The 27,397-nt window shown below is 43.2% G+C and overlaps 1 protein-coding gene across 5 annotated transcripts in view; it reads right to left on the bottom strand.

Annotated features, from left to right (window-relative positions):
* Positions 1–27,397, bottom strand: part of UTP4 (UTP4 small subunit processome component) — a 163,154-nt gene that overhangs the window by 5,122 nt on the left and 130,635 nt on the right. For all 5 annotated transcript variants that reach the window (XM_078670214.1, XM_078670212.1, XM_078670211.1 and 2 more), the window contains exons 10-16: positions 20,654–20,718; positions 16,727–16,849; positions 16,086–16,242; positions 12,680–12,786; positions 12,230–12,325; positions 2,508–2,693; positions 1,496–1,606 (exon numbers count right to left, since the gene is read on the bottom strand). In XM_078670214.1, coding sequence (XP_078526340.1) covers positions 1,496–1,606; positions 2,508–2,693; positions 12,230–12,325; positions 12,680–12,786; positions 16,086–16,242; positions 16,727–16,849; positions 20,654–20,718 — 845 coding nt within the window. The remainder of the gene's footprint in view (positions 1–1,495; positions 1,607–2,507; positions 2,694–12,229; positions 12,326–12,679; positions 12,787–16,085; positions 16,243–16,726; positions 16,850–20,653; positions 20,719–27,397) is intronic.

Below are 27,397 nucleotides of genomic sequence, written 5' to 3'. Positions count from 1 at the left end.
GCATGTCTCAAAATCATTCATACCTGTGCCCTTAAGTATCAAAAACACTTGAGGAGGAAAGTAATGAAAACTAAGGTACATGAGTCAAACTGGACAGCATGGTGTGACAGTCAAATGATCTACTTTCAACAGGGAGTTCAGAACATGAATCCCGGTATCTCTATACGACAAATAAATTAAACTAAAAAACTGCTCCTCGTGCGTCTGTCACCTACTAAAAAATAAAAGTACTCAGAAAGGATACTCTTAATAAAAAGGTTAAGCACTTTTGAAACAAGCGAGTTATTCAGTGACATTAATGAAAATAATTTCCACAGAAAGGGGCTAGAGGTTTAGATGATGTGGCACTTGGACTGTTGGCAAGGACAAGACCTAACACCAGGTACAACTGAGATTGTTAAGAAGTTGGTGAGATAAGGGCTTCCTAGGCACACCAGCAAGAACTGTGTAGATTTGAAAGATCACTCGATGAAAGCCACTTAATGGAAATGGATTCTTCGGTTGTAAAGCCCAACCGTCTTAATACCTATTAAAATCGAGCTACATTGTTGAATGTCGGTTATTAAAGGGAAATTAGGTTGTAGCAATTAAATGTTTCAAAATCGCGAACAAAATGAAAAAAGTAAAAAATGCATGTATGAAAAATCTTCAGAATGGGCAGGAACTCAACACAATGATTTTCATTTAAAAGTTAATGTAGTTCAGCACTTCCATAGGCAATTCTCACAATGGAACACTTTCAGGAAAAAATCATTGGCAAAGCCAAAAGGTCGCGCATTTCCAGAGCATAACAAAAAAAAAAAAAAAAAACGAATACCTTTTCAAACCAGAGGATTGGCTTCTAACTTTTCAACTTCTAACTTTTCGCCCTTAAAACCAGTGATTATTACTACACCACATTTTCCATCTAACTGTATTTGAGTGCATAGTCAAACCCACTGAAGAAGCATTCTGAGGCACTGTACTTTAGGCTAAAAGAACAAGTTACTTACCTTCTTTAATGCGTTTAATGGCAGAGACTCTATCTAACCGCACAGTCCTCACCTTGTGAATTTTCCCAGGCGCCATACTGGATCCAGAAGATTTTTCATAGCAAAACCCTCACTTGTTGGTAGGTGGCGCTGTTTGGCTGCCTGTCTGTTCTAACCCGCCCAGGATGTGATGTTGGGCCACTAAAGCTGTGCCACCTCTGTGCTCACGTCAGTTTCTTTCTGATCTCTTTCATGCTCTAGGACATGGGGCCCATAGAAATAGTAGTATGCAGTGTGCTGATCTGTAACTTAGGATCTTACTGATGGAATTTATGAGTCCATTCACAAAACAGGAACATGGGTAATATCTAAGGAATTACACAGTGGGCTGACTACAAGAGGGTTTGGAGGCAACTTAAATAAACTAAGAGCATGGTGAGTATGTTTTAGGTTGATTCAATGGAAGCAACATTAAGTGATCAGTGAATGTGGAAGTCAGATATAGGACATAAGAGCGCTCTTACCTGATATGCCTTGGAAATCTTGAAGGCATGTGCAGACGCTTTCCTTGCACTTTCAGAAAGGCTTCTGAGGCTCATCTGATTCTGCAACATGGTTTTATCATCGGGCAGCGGCTACAGATTTGAAGTGTAGAAGAAAATGAAGGTAACTAAATATCATTCCATTTTTCCTAGCAAAACACTTAACTTGTTTTCTCACCAGAACACCAGTTACAATAACTAAGATGCATTTACAAGGTAAAAAAAGTGTTCTGCCAGCATGCAAATATTTCTTCCTCCATGTTAAATGTGGCTTTCTCATGACAGTGCTAACAGCCTACAGTTAGGACTAGAGCGATGAAACCAGACCAGCATTCACCATATACACTGAAGCATGGAATCGTTAAGGGTCATGGTCCTACAAAGGCAGCAACGTGAGGTTCATCTGTGCATTGCAAGTCCATAACCCACAATGGTTCAAAGCTGCTGACACCACCCTGAGGTTCATTTGTGTACTGCCGGTGTAGAACCACAATCATTCCATGCCATGCCCATACCAAACTGAGGATCATCTGTATTGATTCCACGGCATATGGACACCACACTGAGGGTTCCCAGTGAACTGTAGGTGTGCAATAATCAACAAGTACCTATCACCATGACACCCGCCTCAATGTTGATTGCTTTTCGGAGATTTACATTTCTCATCCATCCAGTATTACTTTGCCATGATTGTAGGTGACCACTGCCCATATATTAATTTGAATGAAAATGCTTGCAGTTCCACAGTACAAAATGACAGATAAATCCAAACTTCTTTCTTGTGTGTTGTTTAACTGAACAGGAATGTAGGATTGACGACACAAAACTCTCAAATACATGGCAGTACGTCCACTTTTCTCGCTCACATTGCTTTACTCTGGTAATCCAGCAGCAAAGTTGCCTGACCTTTCATATCCCCTGCCTGATCTGGCTATCGTCTGCCATCCTATTTTTTACCAACTTTATGGGCGGCGATAAGGAAATCAGAGCTCACCAGGGACTTGTCAAGGATACACAACATGTAGGTGTCGTGCAAGAGGATTTGTGTTTGCTTCTTGGGGTTGAATGTGATATTGGTGATGGGAGTGTCTCGCTCAAGCCAGTCTTTGTGCAACCCGTGCTGCTGCATCTTCCGGCTCCAGTCTGTGTACTGCTTCTCCTCGATACTGAATTCAAACACCTGAAAAAATTGCAAAGAAATTAATTTTCAAATTTACTTTGGTTGGAAATAGACCGTAACATTCTACATCAACAGTATGCTAATTAACAATTCTGCCACATTCTAGAGGGAATCTGAAAGATGACATCCGCAATCTGTTTTTCAGTTTTTTCAATAATCACCCATACTGGAAGACATTACACACTTATCAATTGTCTTGTAAAGAGAAGAAACGGGTTCCTTACCCGCAACAATAGTTCAATAGGTTTGCAATGTTAAACTCTTCTAGATTCATATAGATTGCATTATTCCACCACCTAGTGTTTAGGTTAGGAAATCCTCACTTAGTAACACATTTTTCTTTTGAGTGTTGACCACAGGCGTGTTCTATGGCGCTGAATGTAAGACCACAATATGTCAGTGAGTTGCTTCCACTTTGCAATTCATTTTTACAGCAATATTAAAGCATACACCCCTTTTTCCCTTGTGCTCGCTTCACCAGTTGGTGTGGGGGGAAGGATTAAAATCTATAGAAGTTCCACACAGCAAATTGCTAATGGTAAGTAACCAGTCTCTTATGCAGCGTGAAGTCTTCTAGAGTCACATGATATGCATACAATATACAGTGGTTTTCATCCTGTTGCAAAGGTGAGTGCAAAGGGCGGACAGTACTAAATATATGTTTCAACTCAGATGTTTCCACTTTTGCCTTCTTGTACTTGGATGTTTACACAATAATGTTTTGATAAGATGCATGTGTAGGACCATGTTGTTGCTTTGAAAATGTCTTGTAGTAAGATGCTTCCTACGCACACCATTGTGACCCCTCTATTTCTAGTGAGCAAGCCCTGCATCAGTATGCTGAGCTTTTCTCTTTGACCCCTGGTCCACCCAGCTGGTGTACGCATGGAGAGACAGCCTTTACAACGAAACTGTTACAACGCATGCCTTTACATCGCATGTTGTTGCAACGCAAAAGGTGTGCAGCAGGAGTAGAAGGTGTTGGATTTAACTCCAACACCTTCCCTGCTGTTGCACACACTGGAGTTGGAATAGAAAATGAATCTGTTCCAACTTCCAGCCCCCCCCCCCGAAGGAAATTCTGAGTAAAAGTTTGCGTTGCAACGGCATGCGATGTATTAGCATGCGTTGTAATGTCACCTATTCATACACATGATGTGGACACCGGGGACAGCCTACCTGTTGAAAATAAAAATCTACAGGCAGTCTGATCATGTCAAAGAAAGCATCGAAGGTGAAGTTATCAAGATGCTGGAATTGGGAGTCTCTGAACCCTTTGAGGGTCCTTCCGCCAGGCCAGTTGTATCAGTCCTTAACCCTCACACCCAGGGTGGTAAAAAGGAGCTGAGGTTTTGTATGGACTATAGGGACCTCAATGCAGTAACCAAGACAGATGCACACCCAATTCCTAGGGATGACAAATTAAGTGACAGGTTGGGGCAGCCAAGTTTCTCGGTACTTTTGATTTCACATCAGGGTAATGGCAAATAGGTCTGACCCCTGGAGCAAAAGAAAAATCTGCATTCTCGACCCCAGATGGGCATGATCAGTTTACTGTTATGCCCTTTGTACTAAATAATGCCCCTGCCACCTTCCAAAGGTTGGTGAACAAAGTCCTTGCTGGGCTGTAGTCTTTTAGTGCAGCTTATCTTGATGATGCTGTCTATAGTGCCACCTGGCAGAATCACCTGACCCACCTTGGAAAGGTCCTTGAGGCTCTGAGAAGAGCAGCCCTCACTAGCAAGGTAAGTAAGTGCCAGATAGAGAAGGGCCCAGTTGTATACTTGGGACATCTTGTAGGTGGAGGTCAAGTTAAACCCCTACAGCGTAAGATCCAGACAATTCTGGACTGGCTAGTTCCACCCACCCAGACTCAAGTCAGGGCATTCCTTGGCTTGACTGGATACTTCAGGAAGTGTGTGAGGGGATATGTGTGCTTTGTGCCCCACCCTTACAGAATTTACCTACAAGAAGATGCCCAGGCGCAGTGACCTGGACAGAAGGATGTGAGGCAGGTAGGCCCTGAAACAATGCAGCCTGTCCCCTTACTCTCTGCCTCACCTGACAGACTAGGAAGACACTCCCAGGTGGTGGCTGAGTCTCCTGGCCTCTGGGCTGAGGGCTTGTGTAGGAAACTGAGCCTGTGTTGCAGTTATCCCCCACTTTTTGTCCCCCCTTTTTTTTTTTTAAGCTTTTTTAGATGCTGATTTTCGATTCCAACAGGGCACTGAGGCCTGCTAACCAGACCTCAGTGCCAGTGCTCCTTCCCTAAAGCAAGGTAACGTCTAATTGTGCTACAATTAATTGTAAGTCCTTGTAAATGGTGCTCCAGGTACCCAGGGCAGTGATACTAAAGATGCTCCCTAAGGGCTGCAGCATAGTTTATGCCACCCTAAGACACCCACATACAAATTTCACACAGACTGCCAGTGCAGGCTGCATGACATGATGCAAACCAGGAGTGAAAACACATCATGACACACCCCTGTGTGTCATTCCAATACGTCACCCCTACAGCAGGCGTATGAGCCCTAAGGCAGGGTGCATTGTTTTATGTGAGGACATTTCTGCATGAGCATATATGCCCCTGTGATGTCTAGTTCTATTGCTAGATATTGCAAGTGAGCAAGGAAGCCCTCTTAAGGTATGTACTGGGCACTGGTCAAAACGAGTTTCCGGGCTACATAATGGCTTAACTGAAACATATGGTGTTTGATATCAAACATCCTGTAATAATACGCCCCCACTGATTCCAGTTTCGGCTTTATTAATACATGCACCCAGAGGGCACCTTAGAGGTGCCCCCTGAAAACCTACCAGCTTAGCCTATGGTGTGTTGGCTGAAGAGTTTCTGCCACCCTACCACCCAAGACCGGTTTCTGACCTCTTAGGGTGGGAGCCTTTTGCTCTCAGGAACAAAGTCTGTCCAGGAAGTGGGGGTCTACCCCTCACACAGGAGGACCTGCTGATTAGCATTCCTAGGCCGGCTAGCTTCAATAAAGTTGCAGCCTTTGAAATGCAAATCTGGCTTTGTATGTTTGAATGTTTGTACTTTTATGAAATATTTTTTCGAATAAAGTATTACAACAACAAATTTGGCTCCTCTCACAGGAGAGGAAGCTGACCCCCTTTGTCGAGAGCCCTGTGGCACCAGGACAGGTGGGAAAATTAGCTAGTCAGGCAGGCATGCCCACCCCAAGGCTAGTACAACCGCAAAGGCGGCCTGACCTGATGTGGGTATAACCTTTTTTGAAGTGGCCATTTTTGTGTTGGCACACTCAGGAACTCAGGGACAGTGTTATGCCCACTTCACACAGAAAGTGGTGATACAAGGGGAGTAGTGAGCCCAGGGGTAGGTAGTACATTGGCATTTACTCCTCACTCCCCTTAACGCCCCTAAAATGAGTATCTAGGGGGCCCCCGATACCAGATCTTCAGATTTTAGTTAGACACAAAAGAAGGAGGGGAAGAAGAAGACTGCTGACCAGAGAACCAAGGAGTACGGCTGACTTGGCGCCAACTGTGCCAGCCTGTCTGCTGCCCCGACCCTCATGGAGCAACTCATTCATCCTGACGCTGTACTGACCTCAAGAAACCCAGAGGCCTGCCAGTACTTCGCAAACTGCCAAAGAATCTCTCTTGGAATAGAGGAGCTATCACCCTGCAGCCACAGGCACGAAAGAAGCAGGACCCGGTACACTGACCTGGTGCCTACGGAGTCTACCGATGCAGCAGCTGTCCAGGAAGAGGTAGCAGTCCTCCCAGTGGTCGGATCCATCCTCCCTCCAAGTGTGGGGACGTCAGGACCACCGGAGCTGCCCAGTGTCAATATCTTGGGTACTGGAGCCCTTGCAGCAGACAAGGCTTGTTGTGCCTAGACCGGACACCAATGGCAAGGAAGACTGACCTGCACGTCAAGTGATTTTAGGGACAGTGAGACCCACTTTGTGAGTGGCTCAGCTGTCCTGTTTGCCCCTCCTGCAGAAAACCCCCTGCACTAAGACTGAGCAGCTGTGAGGGCCTTTAGCACACCGAGCTCAGCCAACCCATCTACTAAGCACCCGGGCTTTTTTGTGACACGAGCCTCCTGTTGGTAGCACCCAGACTTGTCCCCATGTACCCCTCTGCAGCCTGTCTTAAGTTGGGCCCCCCTTCTTTCCACCGGCAAAGCGCGCAAAGCTACCAACCCGACCAGCACCTCTGCACCCGGACACCCCAGGGCAGGTACCGAGTAACTGTTGGTAGTACTTCTGGACATTACCTCCCTACCACCTTAAGTCATGAAAGGGATCCCTGGAAACCTACCGCAAGTACCTGTATATCGTATATATATCTTTTTCTCCCATAGGGCATTACGCATAAAGACCAATTAAGTAAACATTTTACTTTCCTGTAAAAAAAAAAAAAATCCATATTTGAAAAAGGGCTTACTTGATACAGAAGTTCTTGGTATCAAAATTTATGTAAAAATACGACTTATTTTTCTAAATTGGTCTCGGATTTATTCTTTGAGCGTGCGTCTCATTTATTGCCTCTGTGAGTACAACAAATACTTAGCAATACCCTCTGATGAGCCTAAACTGCTCGCCCACACTACCACAAAAGAGCATTTAGTGTTATAATTTCAGCGTCTCTAAACCAATAAGTGTTGTCTGGACTCTACACAATGTACCTCGTTGTGGTCCACTATATAGAGAGCCAGCTTCGTACACCAACTAGACTAAATATAGGCCAACACATTCCACTAAGGGTCTCTCCATGGGTACACGCTCATGCAAATCCTCCATGGCAACCAGTCTTCTAAACATACCAGCCAGTCAACAAAATACCCTGCTCAAGCCAACCAGAATATGGGCTGCATTCAAACTAAGACACCCATCAAGCTAAAACCGGCTTCAAATGACACTAAACAGCTCTGATTCAGACTAGGAACAGCTCCAAGCATGGTTCTCTATTGGTATTTATGTAGCGCGAACCTAGCTGTGAAGCAAACACAGTGCTGTGAACTGGCAACAAAACGAATCTCTCCCTAAAGCCATGTTCCTGGCCCCATGATCCTGCCCCAGTCCTGTAATGGCTCGCTGAGCTCTGGCATGATCAGCTCTCTGAGTCAAGCTCTGTTCATAGTTCCATTCCTGGCTCAGAGCCCTGACTGATTCTGACCTTAGCTCTGAGCCCAGCTACAGCACATCCTGGACAGTTCGGTCATGGAACACCCCGAGTATCCAGTTATGGTACATAATGGAGGAGGGTAACTTGGTGACCGAGTTCAACCAACGATTATGGAGATGTACTAAAAAGGATAATTGAGAGGATACGTTTTTTTTAATACCATCCAGAGCAGAGGTTTACTGGGAAGCAGTTCCAAAAATGTTCTAATCAATGCAGGTAGAATGACTGGCAAACCTCCTCCTTGAGTCTGTTTGTGTCAAGTGCAGCTACATCTGCCTCTGACCAGGCTTTTTCATTAGAGTAAAAGAAGTAATGAAAAGGTCACCATGACAGGCTACTTATAGGACAAGCATTCACCATTTATTTATCTCCTCTCCAACCCAAAAAGGCTTCATTTGACATACAAACTTCACTATCCAGACCCTCCAGCTTTTTGCGATTCACGATAAAATCACAAAATCGGCTAACTAGCGCGATGGCAGCGATATTTGCAATATTGGCCGCGATATTTGCAATATTGGCCGCGATATTTACAAAAGTGTCAACCGGGAGACACCAAAACAAACAATGCCCTTTTATTGGCTGTTTGCACGCACGCCATTACGTGCCGCCGTCCAATACCTGCTTCCTCCTGGCCAAGCTGTGAGAGGCAGACAAGAAGAAACGTTTTTGCACGGCTTTGCGCTTAGCAAAAAGCGTGATCTAGTTGCCCACACCTGTCAAGTATCGGTTATAAACCGGGCATCACCATGACCCTGCAGCGCGTCTTTCAGTGTCAAAGAGGCATGGTATTTCTCTGCTGTAATTTTAGCCACGTTTGATGATTTTCTTCACCTACCCTGTTCGGCACGGGTGCTTCGAGAACTTTTTACTAAACTCGTGACATTCTCTTGGTTAATGTCTCCAAATTGGACATCTCTTTAATATGTACTGCCGGATATAATTGTAATTAACGGGTTCCGACAGTGGAATAATCGTCTGTTCCCTTCGGGGAAGATTGTTGATTGCTCTATTATTTCTGTCCAGTGTTTGTATTATGTATTTTTATTTAATTATGTTATGCAGTGAAAGCAACCTGCCCTAAAGCAGCATGCATCTTCCCAACCGTCCCTCTGCTAAACCTTGGAGTTTTTTCTCTGTAATTGCCATGGGATTATCAACTCGGTCAACAATAAAAAAACACTGTTCAGGGATGGCGTTGATTTACTGTTTGGTGCTTGTGACTTTGCAGTCTTCAGAATATGCACACTCTATGAACATGGCCTACTTGTATGGTGTGCTTATTTTAAATTTGTAACCAAGCATTGCGAAAGCTAATTGGTCTGACTTTGGCCTGTGTCCAAATCAAGAACAGCCAAGGGGCCAAGTCAATGTGAGGGTATCCTGGTGCCAAGGAAGAACGGACTGTAAGTGCTTCAGAAGATGTGCACAAGTCCGCAAGAAATGCATGCGATGTAAACCCCCTACACCATAGGACACTGTGGTCATCTGACAAGTTGCTGGGAATGGGGCAGAGTTTCCTACAACCAGAGAGCAGAGGTATGTGGAGGGTCTGCAGCAGCACATCTGGTGCGAGTCACAGGAGGTCTGGGTTCTCAGGGGAGAAGCATTGGACTAGGAAAACTGCCACTTCGAGGCCTAGAGTCAGATGCTGGAATGCAGAGGAGCATCGTGGGAAGACACGAAAAAGACAGTCTTGACCGAGGGTAAGGCTGTACATTGCTGAAAACATTCACTGTCTTCCCTAGCGCCTGTTGACATAATCAGACCCTCCAGCATTTTGCAGTTCCATGGCTTTAAGTGGGCCGAGTCTGGCCGGTGCTCACCAGAGGCGGTTCCCTATCGCGCTCTCCATTTTTACCCTCCAGGTGAAGAAAAACAAAAAACCTGCAGCTGTCACTGCTTTAGATGTAATTTTAAAGAAACTTGTTTTTCAGTTTTATGCAGTGCACCTTGGAGCTCTTTCCATGAGCATGTTTTGAATCATACATAGGATGTTGAACTTTCATGAGGCTCGAACCACGCCGCAAGCTCGCAAACAAGAACTGAAACATTTTCAAACTGATATAGAATGAAGTCATAGTTGTTGCTTATTTCTCTTATGCCTATTTCACAGTGGAGTACTTTGCTAAATCAGTTTAAGACTGAAAAGGAAAGATTACGAGTACAATAAACTGCCGCAATAATGCAGCTAAATTTCCTTTTTTTTGCCGCTAAATTTCCATTTTTGTGCGGCTAAACTTGCAAATCTATGGCGCAATATCCTGGGGGGTCTGACTATCTGAAAAAAAAGTCAAGTCGCACAATTCAGCTTTTTTCTCTTATACTGCTTTCTTACACAGGCTCAGTGTTGCTACCTTGTCTCAAAAGCAGATTCACGTTTACTCTCGTTCAGAAAGCCTTCTCTGGGATTCTGGGTCTTTGAACACATACCTTTCTGTTGGCCTACTGATGTGCTTTCAAACAGCTTTAAAATTCTCAATTTTAGCCACATTAACCGTTTTTCGGGTCCATTATTTAAAAAAAGTGCTGACTCAATAGGACACATGGAGGCATGTATTAGACTTGCTTTACAAGGCACACAAAAAATAAGCATAGTAAGAGCATCCATGTCTTTTCATAAAAAAAAGAAATGTGGGATGTTCTCCTTACAGTGATATCTAACATTTCCTCTGGGCAATCCTATCAATCCTACTAACTGTTGAAATGACTGAAACAGCACGCATATACAACAACCCTTTCAGTGCATCTTGTTACTGGAAAGAAAAGATTTAAATAAACATATCCTGTCTTAATAAGACTGAAACCAAGTAACTTGTTCTCTAGTGTATCACTCTGCTAGGAAAACAGCCAAGGCGGCATGCTGAAAATAGTGGCTGAGCTAGTAAGCTTGATCCATGCCCAGCGGCAGTGTATGCTGTTTTTTTTTTAAAAACAAACTTTATTGCCTTTTATTGTGTGGTCATCATACAACTTGAGACAATCAATACATGCTAGCTTTGGTCGGGCAATCCAGCCCATGGACCTGTTGATGCTGTCAATGTCCTTGTTGTGCCTTGTCTGTGCATGGCAGTGCAGGATTGCACCATCGTCCCTTTAATTACATATTATGCACCCCAAAAACAAGACCTCAAACAACAACTGCAAACCACCTGTTGGATTCTCTTTGGTGTGGAAGCCTCTGGGCCCCTGTCCAGCGTCAATAAGTCTGCCACTAGACCCTCCCATGCTTGGGCTCCCTTCGGCTTGCCTACTCCCCGCCGTACATTCCTAAGCAGTACTCTGCTCTCGCAACCCGCCCACTTCTCTATCTCGCGTCTCCACCTGAGGACATCGGGGCCCCCCGGCTTCTTCCAGCTACTAGTGATTTCCCGCTTCGCCACAATGAATGCCAAATCCTGAAATCTGGATGTGGTTTTGGTTTTAGCAGAGTGTGGAAATAAATGAAGCAGTACGTGAGCCGGTGTGCATGGGACCACCCTTTCCGTCACCCTCGCTGTCACTTGTGTCACTTCTTGCCAGTATTGGGTTAGGGAGGGACAGCGCCAAACCATATGTATAAACGTCGCCCCTTGCTCCTGACACCTCGGGCATCTAGCATCCGCACCAGAAAAATATCGGTTAATACATTCTGGGGTTAAACAGGCTTGGTGAAGTATGTAAAAACTGATCAAACTAAACCGGGCCTTTCGAGAAACTTTGGCAGTTCGCTCCAAAGCATTGTCCCAGTCCTTATCTAGCGCAGGGGCGTAACACAGGCCCCCGCATCCCCAGCAGTGCGGGTGGGGGGGGCACGAGCTGCAGAAGGCCCCCTCAGCACTGTACTCACGCTGGAGAGCTACGGATTAAATCCTGAGGGGGGCCCCTCGGTGTACCTTGCAGGGGGGCCCCTTCAACTTTCATTACGCCACTGATCTAGCGGCAGTGTATGCTGTTATTGGTAAACGCTACCGTTATTATACGATATAACGCACCTTGACCAGTTGCAGTGTATGCTATTACTGCTATAGCTAATGAGCTTTGGCCACTTGCGCGGTATCCTCTTACCGGCATACCATGAATGCCTAATGGCCAGTTACGAGATACTTAGTTACTGAGAGAGTACCCGTGCACCATGGACTGCTGGGATGCATTTGAGTACTAAATATGTACTCCATGTCAGCAACATCGTACCATTTCACTGCAAGCCTGCATCATAATGAGCAGCAGCATAGCTGAGGTCCAAGAATGGAAGCTGGTACCAGACACCCAAGTATGTATAACAGCAGATTTCAGAGTGCAGATCACAAGGAAAGCATATTTAAAGGTGTATAATACCAACAGTCAGCCCCTTCACATCATAAGGCTCTAAATTAAACACTTACTTGCTGGTCCGAGTGAGCAATAACCAAGTTATTGGTAACAGCTTGGATAGCCAAAGCAGAAGCTGGGTAGTCATAGCTTGGAACAGTACAGTAATGCTGCACGGAGAGAGAAAAAAGCATGAGATTGTGTGTTACAGCCTTTTCAGGTCTAACCAAGCGGAATTCAGGCTCTTTGAACAAGCTCTTTGTATAACTGCACGCCTCACTAGCCAGGGAGCCTGCTGAGCTGACACAGTTAACAGAGTCGCCACATTCATGGCATCTTTCATCAGTTCAACATAGAAGGAAAGTACTTTGAGCAATAGCTCCTGTATCAGCCTTGAATCACCATGGACAGCACAAACAATATAAACACAGTTTTAAGATTCCCCCCTCTTATTAGAAATCGCCTTGTTAACTGCAAAAGAAAACAACTGCTCATACACTGAAGCAGTTTCCCAAAACAGTCACCTTTAACTTCGGGATGTTGTAGATGTGAATCTCACAGTTTTGGTGGGCGGTGACCAGCCACTTGCCATCAGTACTAGTAGACAGCAGGTACACAGCATCTGTAGTTCCTGAGAAGAGAAAGAGGAGCAGTGAAGGCACAGGAGAGACCTCTCAAAGGGTAACATCTTGCTGATAATCTTCACAGACTAGCACAGGAAGACCAGACGAAAGGAGCAGGACCTAACATGTATGACGTGCATGTGGTTAAACATCCAGAGGTAAACATATATTCAGCACATAACCATAAAACTGTCCAGGGATCTTTCATATAAAATAGATATTGCTGCAATGGGGGTAGGAGTTTATGGAGAGAAAGTAGGAAGACAGACGTCTTTGGAATATAGGACAGGCGAGTCCAGAGTATGATCGTCTTATGAAAAACTACTTGTCTGCTATTGGAGTTCACATTTGCAATGAGCCAAGGTCACTCAAACTAAAAGCAGATTTAAAACAAAATGTTCAGGCTCACCAATTGATGCAGGTTCAGGCTCACCAATTGATGCAGGTTCAATGTCCTTCGGCTCATGAGGAGGACAGCTAGAATGGGAACTAAGGAGGCCAGGAAATTGCACTCTCTAGAGCTAGGAAACTGAGGCAAACAACAGTTCTATTAAGCAGGGAATGGGACACCGATTCTGGAGAAAACAACCTTGAGCCTTTGTAGTGGTTATATTTGGTTGTATATGGTTATATTTACTTTCCCACCTATGATGGCGATACTTACCTCTATCCATGAAAATTCATCACATCTCCCTATCGTAGTTAACTCTATGGTACGTAAATATACAAGGTGCCCACCAGGAACAACATGAAGAAATAGCTCAAAGGCCATTTCAAGCAGGCACAACCTCGAGAGCACTAAAAGCATCATACATTGTATGCTTCAAGGGGGGGTGAACATGCTTGAGCAACTTACATCTACATATACATGTATGTTGTAGTCGCCTAACAATCAGAGTTGGCAGCCACACTATGATCACCCTGAGCAGCAATGCCTCTCACTATTGCAGAGGCATGAATATGTCATGATTATCCAACAAAATGTGTGTACACGCGCCCTCTGGGAAGACAGATTCCTTAGTTACCTCACAGGGCAAATAATAAAAATAAACTACACGGTTCACGTCACATCATGCTGGATAACTGTGGGAGCACCAGCTTGTCTATTTTGGCACAGACTGCCACAGGATTTCACAGACCAGACGTTGTTAAGAATTGTTTCTTGACAATCAGCTAGTCTTGATAAAGTTTATTCGGTTGTTCAGAGATGGGCAGTCGCTGATGATACCTAAACAGCAGTAGGGGAGCAAAACACTCTAATTTTACTCTGCGTTCTGGGTACTTCTAAGTCAAAGGCATCCTGTCTATTTCAGGATACCTTTGCACACATTTCTTTAATGACAGTCCTCTTAAAAATGCAAGGGCCCTCTATAGTCAGGCCTCTGTCTCTTACCAAAGGACTGAGCAGGGTCGAAGAGAGGCTTTTGCTTCATTACCTTTACCCTGTACTTTGGGGTGTAGTGGATAAAAGGTTTCACCTGAGGAATTAATCCCATTTTCTGTGTCCACCATGAAAAGTTTCAAGTCTTGCACATCATGATGTATACGAACAGTAAAGTAAAGGCACAGTGGGGTTTTGTAGGACAGCACTGCATTCCTTCTTCACAGACAGCTTGAGAGCAGTAGGAAGTATGACAGGCAATGTAGAAAATAGTGCTTTTCTACTTTTTACAGAGTACTTTTTACAGACTTCATCCACCCTTGGAGTTTTTGGAGTCCAAGGACTAGTGACTTACTGTCTCTGTTATCTCTCTTGAAACCACAAGAGAGTGACATTTTCTGGGTCTTCAGAATATCTGATCTACAATACTTATTTACTACTGCACAATTGATAAAATTCCACTGATTGAAGTGGTACTTGGAGCCAAGGGATGAAATGGCTAGCCAATGCCAGTGAAAGACTGGAAAGGTACCAGCCCAGTAAGAATTAGTAGCCTATTCTGATGGAAACACAGATTTCACTTGCCATATCAAAACCAGCAGGCTCAGATGTGAATCCATGCAGTTTATCTATGCACCTTTGTCTAATTTTTTATTTAAGGAGAGTTGAAACCAGAAAACCCTGCGAGTACCGGAAGCATACATTTTAGGAATCTGACCAGCAAACCTTTCTGGTACGAGATGTAACTTAACATAACATGTATTTGTAAAGCACACGTTCACCCAGAAGGGTATCTTTGTATCTTGGAGTTGTACAACAGATGATTATTGTTACCCAACTCAATGGTACTCCGTTTATTAACCGAAGGATGACAGGCTGAGTGGACCCACCAGGATTTGAACCTGTGACCACAAGGTCAAACACAGGCCCCTACAGTGGACGCATTAAGCAACCAGACCCGGCTTCATATCATTGTGAAGTTTAGGTTAAAAGAGTATGCTTTGTGAGTAACACTAAAACAAAGTGACAAGAGTATTGCATGTCAGGCATAGGAATGGGTCTCACATGGCTACATTTAGAACTACTTTGGTACCAAAGATGTCAAACAAATAGTGCATCGAGACCTAGGAAATTCAAAGCAACCACTGGCTGAGGGGAGAAGCTTTCAAGTGAACAAAGATTAAAGCAAGGATGACATTTTCTTGCACTGAATGTCGTTATCACACTTCATTCTGTGCCTCATAACAGATCTCTTAGCTATAAACTGATAGGGAAAATCAAGGATTTGTGAAGACCAGCTGAATAAAGAGCTATTTCATGAACTAGATCTTGTTCAAGAGAAACCCAAGTGAACACTAAACAAAATGCTCAAACAGAAAATGATATAGTGGCAACAGGTCATGTGGTGATCAAAGGCAGAGATCGGACTACTGTACCGTCTCCATTTGCTAAATTAGGGCATCTGTGGCATACAAAAACCACACGGAAGAGCCATGCAGAAAGAGGCAACAGCGACTTAAACTCATAAATGCCTAAAGGGTTATTTGCAGAGAAGACATTCAACTATGTAGTCTTCCTATGGGAACTGAAAAATAGTTTAAATAAGTCTTAGTCAGTGGGGAAAAAATAAAACTGTGCAGTACAATGTTCAGGGAATGCATGGTTAGCAAAAGCATGTGCCACTGGCCTCCCAACTTGTAGATGTGCCCCAATCTACCAGCACTGTCATAACAGTAGCAATGAGTCATACTGTTGGCCAAAAGGAGGCTAAAAAGACAATGAGGAGACAATGCAAGAGAAGAAATGTGTGAAAATACAGACATTAAAATGTTTTAAATGAAGCTGACCAAAAGAAAAAAAATATGAGAAGCAGGGCCAGTTCAGCAAAAATAAAAGTAACAGCTTGGTCAAGGCATATCTTCCTACCTGACTTTGGAGTGAAGGTGTGCACAAGTTTGCAGCCTGCATCAGACAGCTTTACCATGTGCACGGAGCCTCCTGCTGAAGCCACAAAAATATTCGAGGAACATGCCGAGAAAATGATTTGGTGCACAGTCTGACGTTGCTTCAACACTTTGGGAACCTGGATTACAGCAATTGAAGCAAAAACTGTTGAGGCATCATCTTAGAATAAATTATTTCACAAGCACGTTTAACCACACTAATTTCAAGCATGCAGTTATTCAATATTTAAATACCCAATAACTTGGCTTTTTCATCTGAACATTTCAGATGAACAAAGTGCTGCCTAACTCAAGCTCCATTCCAACCCCTTCAGACCAAGCTCTCTCTATGCTCATTTACCAAGTGTTCAAACATTGGAGCACATTACTCCCAAACCGAAGCCGGTATTAATGATATTCACTTTTAAACGACACACCGACTAGCATCCCGCTCCCCCCCTTGGAAATAAACATTTCTATTACCCACTAATGGGCCCTTTCTAATAAAAAACATTCTTATTCCTTATCTGCTTCTGATAATTCAGACCAGTGCCCACACAATTTGCAAAGTCACTTACAAATCTTCCACAGAATTTCTTTTAGTACTAAACAACCTGTTCTTACCCTGGTGATGCCAATATTGTCACTGCCATGCTGTAGGCGATAAAGGCAAAACCGAGAAGCTGTAGCATAAGAAATCCAGCTGCCGCATGGAGAGATGGCACTGCAGGAAATGTTTTCAGAGCCCTGCAATGGGAAATGTAATCATTAGAACTGCACAACGTGATATCTTGATGGCCGATTAGTAAGTATGCCACCCACTCTCTCACACTTTTCAAAACAAATGAAACCAGTTAATGATGGCAACACTTTCCTTCATATTTCGAACACAAAATTATGGCCTAATCAGCAGAGGTGTGGAGGATTCAAAGGCACAGATACCTTTGAGAACTCTGTTCCAATTACAAATCTTCTGACCACTTCGTTTGGCTTCAGCCCAAAACCTCATTAGTATGCATGAGACACACAACCACACTTTTGACTTACGACACATTCGACATTTAGACAGCTCAGATATTATCTTCCATAGGCAGAAGTCTTAAAGAAAGTACACTGAACTTTATAAAAAGTTGTATACATAACTGTTTCTTTTACATAGTCATGGATAGTTTGGGGACATTCTCAATTCTTCTGCAGTGGTTGTCTCTACTCCCATCATCAAAACTGCTCTCATTCAACAGCCAATGATCTAGTTTGAATATTTTCCAAATTTTAAACTGCTCTCATTAAATAGCAATTTACCTAGTTTGAATAGTCCCCAAATTTTAACAAACTATGTCAAAAGAAAAAATGCTATTAATAAAAGTTTTGGTTGAAAATGTAACGGTAAAACGTTGTGACATCAATAGTGAGTTTACATGCATTTCACAGTGAAATTCAAAAAGGTAATCTTTGAAAAGCTGGATTTCACCATTTATATTCCTTGACCACAAGTTAACTTTTGCTAACGGAAGCTCCAACTTCAAACCTAACCCTTACCAGTAAACTAGCCCAGCTAACCCAAAACACTGTGTACAATCTTAAGCACACCGCCACCCTAATCTTTAGGTAACTCATTTAAAAGCAGATCACAATTTAAAGGTCAATCACAATCTAAATCCACAAAATCCTGAAGGTATGACATACGACAAGAAGGGCAGTCAGTGGGAACTTATTTTCACTGACTTATATTTGAGATTGAGCACACCCCATGCAAAAGAACCCAGTAGACTTTTTGATGGAACTGAGAACAAGAAACAAGTCACAAGGACAATATAAGCGACCAGCGGAAAGCTGGGTTTGAAGTACTATAAGTCAGAAAATAAATAAGGAGAATAATGGAATCCACAAAACGGAACACATTCAGTATGGAGCAAAAGTATGAAGATTTGCAGAAGAGCCTTCATCTTTAAAATAGCAAGATGTCTTTCAAAAAGTCGATTGAAGCAGAACAGGCAACCAAAATAGAAGCCTAATGCTCTTTCTTTAGGCAATAGGGCAGTGTGGTAAGTGGGCCATATCAGAGATAGGTACTGTTGTTTACCACTGGGATCCCAGGGCCTCGATTATTCCAGTTGGATAACCATATTACTCCCTTTGTACACTTCTCTCTCATAGTTCAGGAGGTGGTTCAGAATTATAGAGTAACCACACTTAATCTTATAGCTATTACTTTAAACAAAAGACGAGGCTTGATTAAAATACAGGCAAATTAGGGCAGCAAAGTATAAGACCAGCAAAGAAAAAAATCATAAGGTCTTATCAATTTAAGGGGCCAAGAAACAACTACAAACATGATTATGCAGTAACAAGGTATAATCAAAGAAACATTGAAGTCTATCAGTAATGTTATCCCATGTATCAGAGGCCAGCAAATCTTAGGGACTTGATTCCCAACTATGGATAATGTTTGTTAATGATTCTAGGGGCGTGACAAGAGGTTACAACTATACCATGTGTTATGATATGACTGCCCCTTGCTTTAATTTGTCACCAGCTCTATATTATTACACGGGGAACAGCTGTCACTCTATTAAATCTCAAAAGTCGAACGGTCACTTCAGGGAAATTAACTTCTATCCTCAACCCATATCAACGACTGTTAATGGTTTGCAAGAGAAACCGGTCCAAAGACAAACTTATCATGTCAAGTTTACACTGACAAAAGGGGTGGGTGCTGTAAAAGCTGTTCCAGGTCAAATGTTCCTGCAGAAGGATTATCTGTCAGTAATTAGGGGAGCCACGGCAAAGCCTCCCAGGGACAATACATTTCAAGGACCCACATTTTTAAATGCTTTTCAGTTGACTGCAGGACTGGGCGCACTCACTGGATGAGAAGGTTCCACTGATCCTGAATAGGACATACAATATATATGGTCAGTGACTAACTTGTTTTTAAATGTGAATACCTCACAAACATTAGGGCTTGGAAGACCATTCCATCAGTTAGAGAATAAGGCAAACATGGATTAATCTAGCATGATCTATTTAGGGAACTGCCTTTATATTTGGATAAGTAAAACCTAGTCAATAAATAAATCATTGACGGCATAGGGTGGGTCCCCAGAGTAGATGAGAATTAAGTAATTGCCAACAAAAGAAATGTTCTCTTCTAGTTTGTGTTTCCTCTAGGTTGTTACTTCAAATGATGCGGACACCGAAGCATCAAGGCAGGTGGCTTGGACTCATTCTGATCTTATCCTAATCGTTCATGGATTTGCACCTCCAATTATGCTCCCATGTGCAAAAATGACTAATGCTGTATTGTGCCTGGTTCTCTAAGTGTCAATAAAAATGGTTTAAAAAAAATACATAACTTGATAGTTGTTGGGGATGAATTCCCGTTCATTGATGAGGTCGTTATGGTCATACAAGAGTACACAACCGATGAACTGGAGACCCTTGTCAGTGAGGAGGTTGTAGGTAAGAGCTTTGTCCACAAGGAAGTCTTCATTGTTGAGGGATTCAGTAGTGTAATAATCAGTAGTGAGATGCCAGATATAAGGTAGAAGTAATTGAAGGCAGAACAGCTGATAAGAGTGACAATTTAGGTGGCAAAACCAATTTCATCACCCTTTTTGTTATGCATGAGAAGGGATTATATTTCAGAAAGATTGAGCACAATTATCACTGAGGTCAGGACTGTAGCCTTCTTTCTAATCCGCAGTACTTGTGACTTTCACATGTTCCATTTTTGAATATTTGAGAGGCAGAAGGTACACTTCTGACTGAGTTCTCTCTGGAGAACTATGCTTATTTAGGCACACAGTCTAATGTCCACTCATGGTTTCTCAAAGTCTTTGCGGACAAGAGCCAGCAAACAGAAAGCAAATATAAGCGTCTGCCTTTCCCTCAACACTCGGCTAACACAAATACATTGGGTTCCCATTGAAAGCAGGAACAAAATGGAAGGTTAGCTGCAGAGATTAGCAAAATATTTACAGGAAGGGACCACCTGATTTTAGAAATAAGTTGAGAGGAAGGGAAATTTTACTGCTGGAAAAGTCTACGTTTCCTCAAGAGTGAATCTTGCCTGTGACACTACCTCTCCAAAGCCATCCAAAATATCACACTTGACCATTGTTTCCAGTGTAATACACAAACATGGCTATTTAAATAAAAAGTAAAACAAAGGAGCTGATGAAATGGTATGAGTCACCACAAAGTTCAGGGAGTCAGGTGCTTAAGGGCAACTAAATTAACAGCCATAGAACCTGGCGTCCCACCTTAGCAAAATGATTATAAGAAAATGATTTAGATAACATCAGGGGCATATACTTCCAAACATATAGATACATTCCAGTCTTAGGACTCAAAACTTAAAAGGCTCCCAATGTCACCAAATACCCACAACACTCCCACAACAGCAGGAGTGGTGTCTGTTTAAAGAAAAACTTTACTGCATGTAGCAAACCAGAGGTACTTATTCATTTGCGAATGTGTAAATATGGCCTGTTCTCAACCCTCCTCACACCACATTTCATAATTGTTACAGATAGTTTCCAAACAAACCTTTCTTTTTAGTTGCAACAGATGCTCTTGGCTTCTGGACACTGGGAGAATGTCTCCATGTTTTCCTGCAAAAGAAATAGCCAGAAAGAGCTTTAGTGACAAAGGTAAAGTTGATGTTTCCTCTCTTGTCAACGGCATTTCCCTCATGGAAGCAAATGCATGGCTATGATTTCTGTTCCCAGCTACCATTACCAGATTCAGGTTCTTAGACCTACCCCCTTCTCCAGATCTTGTACTGAAGTTTTGTCAATTCCTTTACAGACAAGCAAAAAAGCCAATAGCAGTGTCACCCGATGTGAGATAGGTTTTTGGTTTGTGTGACAGCTCTCTGAAACAACGGTCTCACTTCTGAAATGCCTCACACAAAAAGCCTTTGCCCCGGCGACCTCCCTCCTACAGAGCTATTCGCAAAAGTACGAAAACAATAGCAAACTGGGACCTTGTGGGAAAAATCCCAGCACACAACCTTCCAGGATATAGCTTAGGAGGGACACACATTTCTGAGCAGGCTAAGATTTCTAGCATGAGTTACCCAGACAGCCACAATTTGTGTACTGCCTTCACATTGGGCACTAAAGGCCCACTCTCCTTTGAAGTGCTTCTCAGCTTTTAACAATGCAGGAAAGAGCAGGCAAGAAGAAAAGATTACTTACCTGCAATGACAGTATCCAGTGTTTGCGTCCTTCACAGATGCACATTCACTAAATTATTCCCCTACGAAGATGTGTTACATTTTTAATATAGTCAATATATAGTACAATAAAAAGCCACCCATCCATATCATTCAGGGCTTATCAATCTAGCCTGTAAGTTAATGGGACCTAAGCTCTGCTCCCAGGAGTTCATTTACAGATACTTGAGCCAAGACGTATTGATTTGAGGATATTTCACAGCGGGACCAACACACTCTCCATGCCGGTGTCTGTCCTGCAGTGACTGTTTTTTTTTCTTTTCTTTTTTCTTTTAAGGCTCCCCCATTTCCTTGCTGCACTCCCCACACTGCACAAGGGGATTTCCCCACCTGCAACTGCAGAGCTGTGTTTTTATGTGCTTTAGTGCAGACGGCGAAATGTCGTTCGCCATTAAAAATGGACCTCAAAGTCTGCATACCGGATGTGCTAAATGCATTATATGCCTCAACCGGAAGAGCATTCATGTGGGAAAATATGAAAGATTATCAATGCTGGAGAATAAGAGTTACAGACAATACATTTATTTTGTAGCATTGGATCTTTTACTGATTTATATCCTTAGAATCATATAGAAAACATAGATTATCTAGCAAGGTAAGATCAAGTGGATTATACACATTCTTCAACACAGCTTGTCCCACCTGCATTTCTGCCGTGGAATCAGTTTCATGGCTGTAGTATTTGCAAAATGTGTGCAGCTTTCTGATGTAAATCTTTCTTGGGCCAAAGAATTAGTTTGGAGAGCGGCCACTACAGTCATGAAGGTGCACTACCAGAATACCACAATGTGTCACAAAAATATTTACCACAACATATAATCTACCACTGGATTGTCAAAGCAAATATATATTTACCATGACTACAAAGTGATTCTGTATTCTACAGTCAAAACTCTTGTAGGTCGAGGTTTGTGACCTCCCTACTCTAATATACGACCTTCATGAATCTGGAGTATTAGTAGTCACTCTTGCTGGCAAAGGCTGATTAGCTTTCACATACCTCACTTTTCTAAAAGATCTATCGTGCAATTCCTTGTGGCCGTACGCTTTTTTTTGCATCTTAATGCAAAAGATCATTTCTGCTAATGCAGAAGGATAAAAAGACTGTTTGGCTGGAATGGAAGTACAAATACACCTTTGAAATGGATCTTAAAATGAATCCTTAGAACGATTTTCCCTTGTAGAAAATTGTACATGGTTTCATCACGAGTAAGGAATATGCTACTTACCAGTATGCATCTGTTCTTGGCATAGAGGGCTGCAGAGTGGTACATTTATGAATAGATCGCCATCTGGTGTTGGGCTCGGATGATTGCACTTTGTTTTTCTTCTGGAGAAGTCTTTGTCGTCATAGGTGACTCCTCCTCTCGGTGTTAGTGCGCATGGGCATCGGCTCCATCCTTAGATTGTTTTGCCATAGTAGGGTTAGATGGAGTAGTGTAGTATAGTACATAAAGATATGCCCATGTAAATGTATCTAAATAAAATAATGTTGGGACAGACACAGGTTTCCGGGGAGGCAGGGAGGGCATGTACCACTCTGCAGCCCTCTATGCCAAGAACAGATGCATACTGGTAAGTAGCATATTCCGTTCGAGGCATATGGGCTGCAGATGGTACATTTATGAATAGATTGTAAAGCAGTTACCTCCCTAGCGGTGGTCACCAGTGTCTGTCGCAACTGTTTGAAATAGAGTTTTTAATACAGCTTGGCCCACTCTGGCTTGTTGTGCAGCCTGTACATCAACACAGTAGTGCTTTGTGAATGTATGTGGTGTAGACCAAGTTGCTGCTCTACATATGTCATCTAGGGGAATGTTCCCTAAGAATGCCATAGATGCTCCTAGTTTTCGTGTAGAATGAGCTCTAGGAGGAACAGTTAATGTTCTCTTTGCTTTAATGTAACATATTTGTATACATCTTACAATCCATCTTGCGATGCCTGCTTTAGAGATAGGATTGCCCTTATGTGTTGGGGAAAATGCTACAAATAGTTGTTTAGTTTTCCTGAAGTCTTGTGTTCTTTCTATGTAGTACAAAATGGCTCTTTTAACATCTAGTGTATGTAGAGCCCTTTCTGCCACCGTCTGTGGCTTTGGAAAGAAGACTGGTAGTTCCACTGGCTGATTGATGTGGAATGCTGAAATTACTTTAGGCAAGAACTTTGGGTTTGTTCTAAGAACCACTTTATTCTGGTGTAACTGTAGGAATGGTTCTTGTATTGTCAATGCCTGTAATTCACTTACTCTCCTGAGTGAGGTAATGGCTATAAGGAAGGCCACCTTCCATGTAAGGAATTGTATTTCGCACCTATGCATAGGTTCGAAGGGTGGCCCCATTAGTCTGGTGAGTACTACGTTGAGGTTCCAGACTGGGGAAGGTGGTAATCTTGGTGGAATGACTCTTTTAAGACCTTCCATGAATGCTTTTATCGCTGGTACTCTGAACAGTGATATGCGCTGCCTGTTTTGTAGGTATGCTGCTATAGCTGCTAGATGTACTCTGATAGATGTGTACGCTAGATTACATTGCTGTAAGTGTAATAAGTAGCAAATAATCTCCCTTGTTGATACGTCCAGAGGGTTGATATTGTTATAGTACAGTGTATAGCAAACCTCTTCCACTTAGCTGCATAGCATGCTCTGGTGGTTGGACGTCTCGCTTGTTTAATTATCTCCATGCAATTTGGGGGGAGATCTAAGTACCCAAATTCTAGGATTTCAGGAGCCAGATCGCTAAGTTCAATTGAGTTGGATCTGGGTGCATTATTTCTCCATGGTTCTGTGTAAGGTGCATGGGTAGAATTCGTAGCTTTTGATGTGGCACTTGTGAGAGTTGCAAGAGCGTGGTGAACCACGGCTGTCTTGCCCACGTGGGTGCTACTAGTATCATGGTCATTGAATGTTGTTGCAGCTTCCTGACCACTAATGGGATTAGTGGGAGAGGGGGAAAAGCGTATGCAAATTTGTTGGACCAATTTATCCATAACGCATTGCCCTGCGACAGGTGATGTGGGTACCTGGACGCGAAGCTTTGGCATTTTGCGTTTTGATGAGTGGCAAAGAGGTCTATCTCTGGTTGTCCCCATCTTTGGAAGAATGGCTGCAGTATTTGTTGGTGCAGTTCCCATTCGTGTATTTGTTCCGACTGTCTGCTTAAGATATCTGCTATCTGGTTTTAGACTCCTGGTAGGTGTTCGGCTAACAGATAGATGTTTTGAGGAATGGCCCATCTCCAAATTTCCTGTGCTAGTCTGGATAATTGGATAGAGTGCGTCCCCCCCTGTTTTTGAATATAATACATTGCTGTCATGTTGTCTGTTCTGATCAGGACTGCTTTGTTGGTAACATGTATCTGGAAGGCTTTCAATGCTAGAAACACTGCCAGTAGTTCTAGATAGTTGATGTGCAGTGTTCTTTCCTGCACACTCCACCTTCCTTGTACTGTGTACTTGTCCATATGTGCTCCCCATCCGGTGAGCGATGCGTCTGCTGTTATTGTCACCTGTGGAATTGGCTCTAGGAACGACCGCCCCTTGGTAATGTTTGTTCTGTTCCACCACTTCAGAGAGCGGTGTGTGCGGTCGTCTACCAACACCAGATCCGTAATCTGCCCGTGAGCCTGATTCCACTGTGTCGCTAAGCATTCTTGTAGCGGACGCATTTGTAGTTTGGCATATGGTATTAGCAGTATGCAGGATGACATCATGCCTAATAGCTGCATGAACACTCTTGCTGTTAGTGAGTGTTGTGGCTGAAATCTTTGAATGATTGTAAGCATTGTTTGGATCCTGACTGGGTTGGGGTACACTTTGGCTTTTTCTGTGTCTATAGTAGCCCCCAGATATTGTTGAACCTTGTTTGGCTGTAGGTGTGACTTTGTGTAGTTCACCGTGAACCCTAGCTGGTGTAGTAGCTGAATTGTCTTTTGTGTGTTTTGCAGACACTCCTCCTGCGACCTGGCTTTTATTAGCCAGTCGTCCAAGTATGGGAAGACATGAATTTGTTGTCTTCTTAGGTGAGCTGCTACCACTGCCAGGCATTTTGTGAACACCCTTGGTGCCGTTGTGACACCAAATGGAAGGACTTTGAACTGATAATGTTGTCCGTCTACCACAAACCTGAGGTATTTCCTGTGGGCTTTGTGAATAGGGATATGAAAGTAAGCGTCTTTTAGATCCAGTGTAGAAAGAAAGTCCCCTTTCTTCAGTAAAGGAAGTACTTGTTGGAGCGTGACCATGTGGAAATGTTCCGAATTTATGTATGCGTTGAGAGGTCTTAGGTCCAGTATTGGCCTTAGAGACCCGTCCTTTTTGGGAATTAGGAAGTATAGGGAGTATACTCCTGTTCCTTGTTGGTGCTGTGGAACCTTCTCTATGGCATGCTTTTCTAGCAGTGATATTACTTCTTGTTTTAATAGTGTCAGGTGATCTTGTTTCATTGGACGCTGTTTGGGGGGGATGTTTGATGGGGTAGCTGTGAGTTCTAGACAATAACCATGTTGGATAATTTGTCTTACCCACTTGTCTGATGTGATGTTTTCCCAGACAGGTAGGAACTGTGATAGGCGTCCCCCGACCGGTGTTATATGGTCTGGGGGAAGCTCTATGAAGTCACTGTTTTGGGGTTGGAGAGTTGCGGTTGTTGTTGTTCCCGCGACCTCTACCCTTGTTGTTGTTACCCCTGTATCCACCTCTAGAATTACCTCTGGGTGATGTAGGTGTAAAAGAGGTTTGCTGTTGGTTTGTACCTGTATTTTTGGATCCTCCTCTATAGGTGGATCTACGAAAGGAACCTCTTTGTGTCGGCTGTTGCAATGCTCCCATTGACTTAGCCGTTTCTGTATCCTTCTTCATCTTTTCTAGGGCCTCATCTGTCCCTGTGCCGAAAAGTGTTTTCCCATCAAAGGGTTGGTTCAGTAACGATGTTTGTACCTCTTGTTTGAACCCTGATACTCTGAGCCATGCATGTCTCCTTAACATGATGCTTGTGTTTGTCGACCTTGCCGCAGTTTCTGCCGCGTCTAGGGCGCACTTTATTGAAGTGTTAGTAATTAACTTCCCTTCTTGTATAAGTTGATCTGCCCTCTTTTGATGTTCTTTAGGGAGATGTGTGATGAGTTTGTCTAACTCATCATAATGCGCTCTGTCATACCTTGCAAGTAGTGCTTGCGTATTAGCTATGCGCCAACTGTTTGCCGCTTGAGATGCTACTCTCTTGCCAGAGGCATCTATTAGTTTAGACTCTTTGTCAGGAGGTGGAGCTTCTCCTGTAGATAAAGAGTTTGCTCTCTTGCGAGCGTTTGTGACCACTAGTGAGTCTAGAGGAATTTGCCCCTTAATGTATATTGGGTCTTTTGGAGCTGCCCTATATTTTTTATCAATTCTTGGGTTCAATACCCTAGCCCTCACTGGGTCTTTGAATATCTCTGATGTATGACTGAGAAGGCCCTTAAGCATTGGTAGTGTTCCTGATGTTCTTTGTGCAGTGGGTAGTGTTTCTAATAAGAAGTCCTGTACTTGAGGTTCTGTATGTAGGTCTACCTTATGAAATGTTGCTGCTCTAGTAATGAGTTGTGCAAACCCAGTATTGTCATCAGGAGGTGAAGGTTTTGAGGGATATGACTCAAGGTCGGTATCATTACCTGATCCCACATTATACTCTTCCCATGGGTCTGCCTCCTCTGGGATTGTGTCCTCATCATCCCCAGGATGTCCCCCCTCCCCTGTGTCACTCTCTCCATCTGTTGTAGGTGTAGATGGGCGTGTGGGAGGAATATCTGGCCTATTGTGAGGAAGAGGAGAAGATGGTGTGTGAGGTTTGGGAGAAGGGGGAGGAGTTGTATTCGTCCCCATTGTTCTCTTCTTCGGATGAGTCTTGTCGTCCGAATGTTCATGTTTCCTCTTTTTAGGTAGTTCTGTGGCTACCTTGCCAGTCTTTGGGTCAATAAACAAAGTCTTTTGTTTAGGATCCGTTCCGTGTTCCTGTGTCGGTACCGCAGTTTTCGGTTCCGAAAGGTGTCTTTTCTTTGGAATGTCCATTTGTATTTTCGGT

Source organism: Lissotriton helveticus, chromosome 12, assembly GCF_964261635.1.
Source record: "Lissotriton helveticus chromosome 12, aLisHel1.1, whole genome shotgun sequence".
Classification (NCBI taxonomy): domain Eukaryota; kingdom Metazoa; phylum Chordata; class Amphibia; order Caudata; family Salamandridae; genus Lissotriton; species Lissotriton helveticus.
This window is presented reverse-complemented; position numbering and strand designations above follow the sequence as displayed.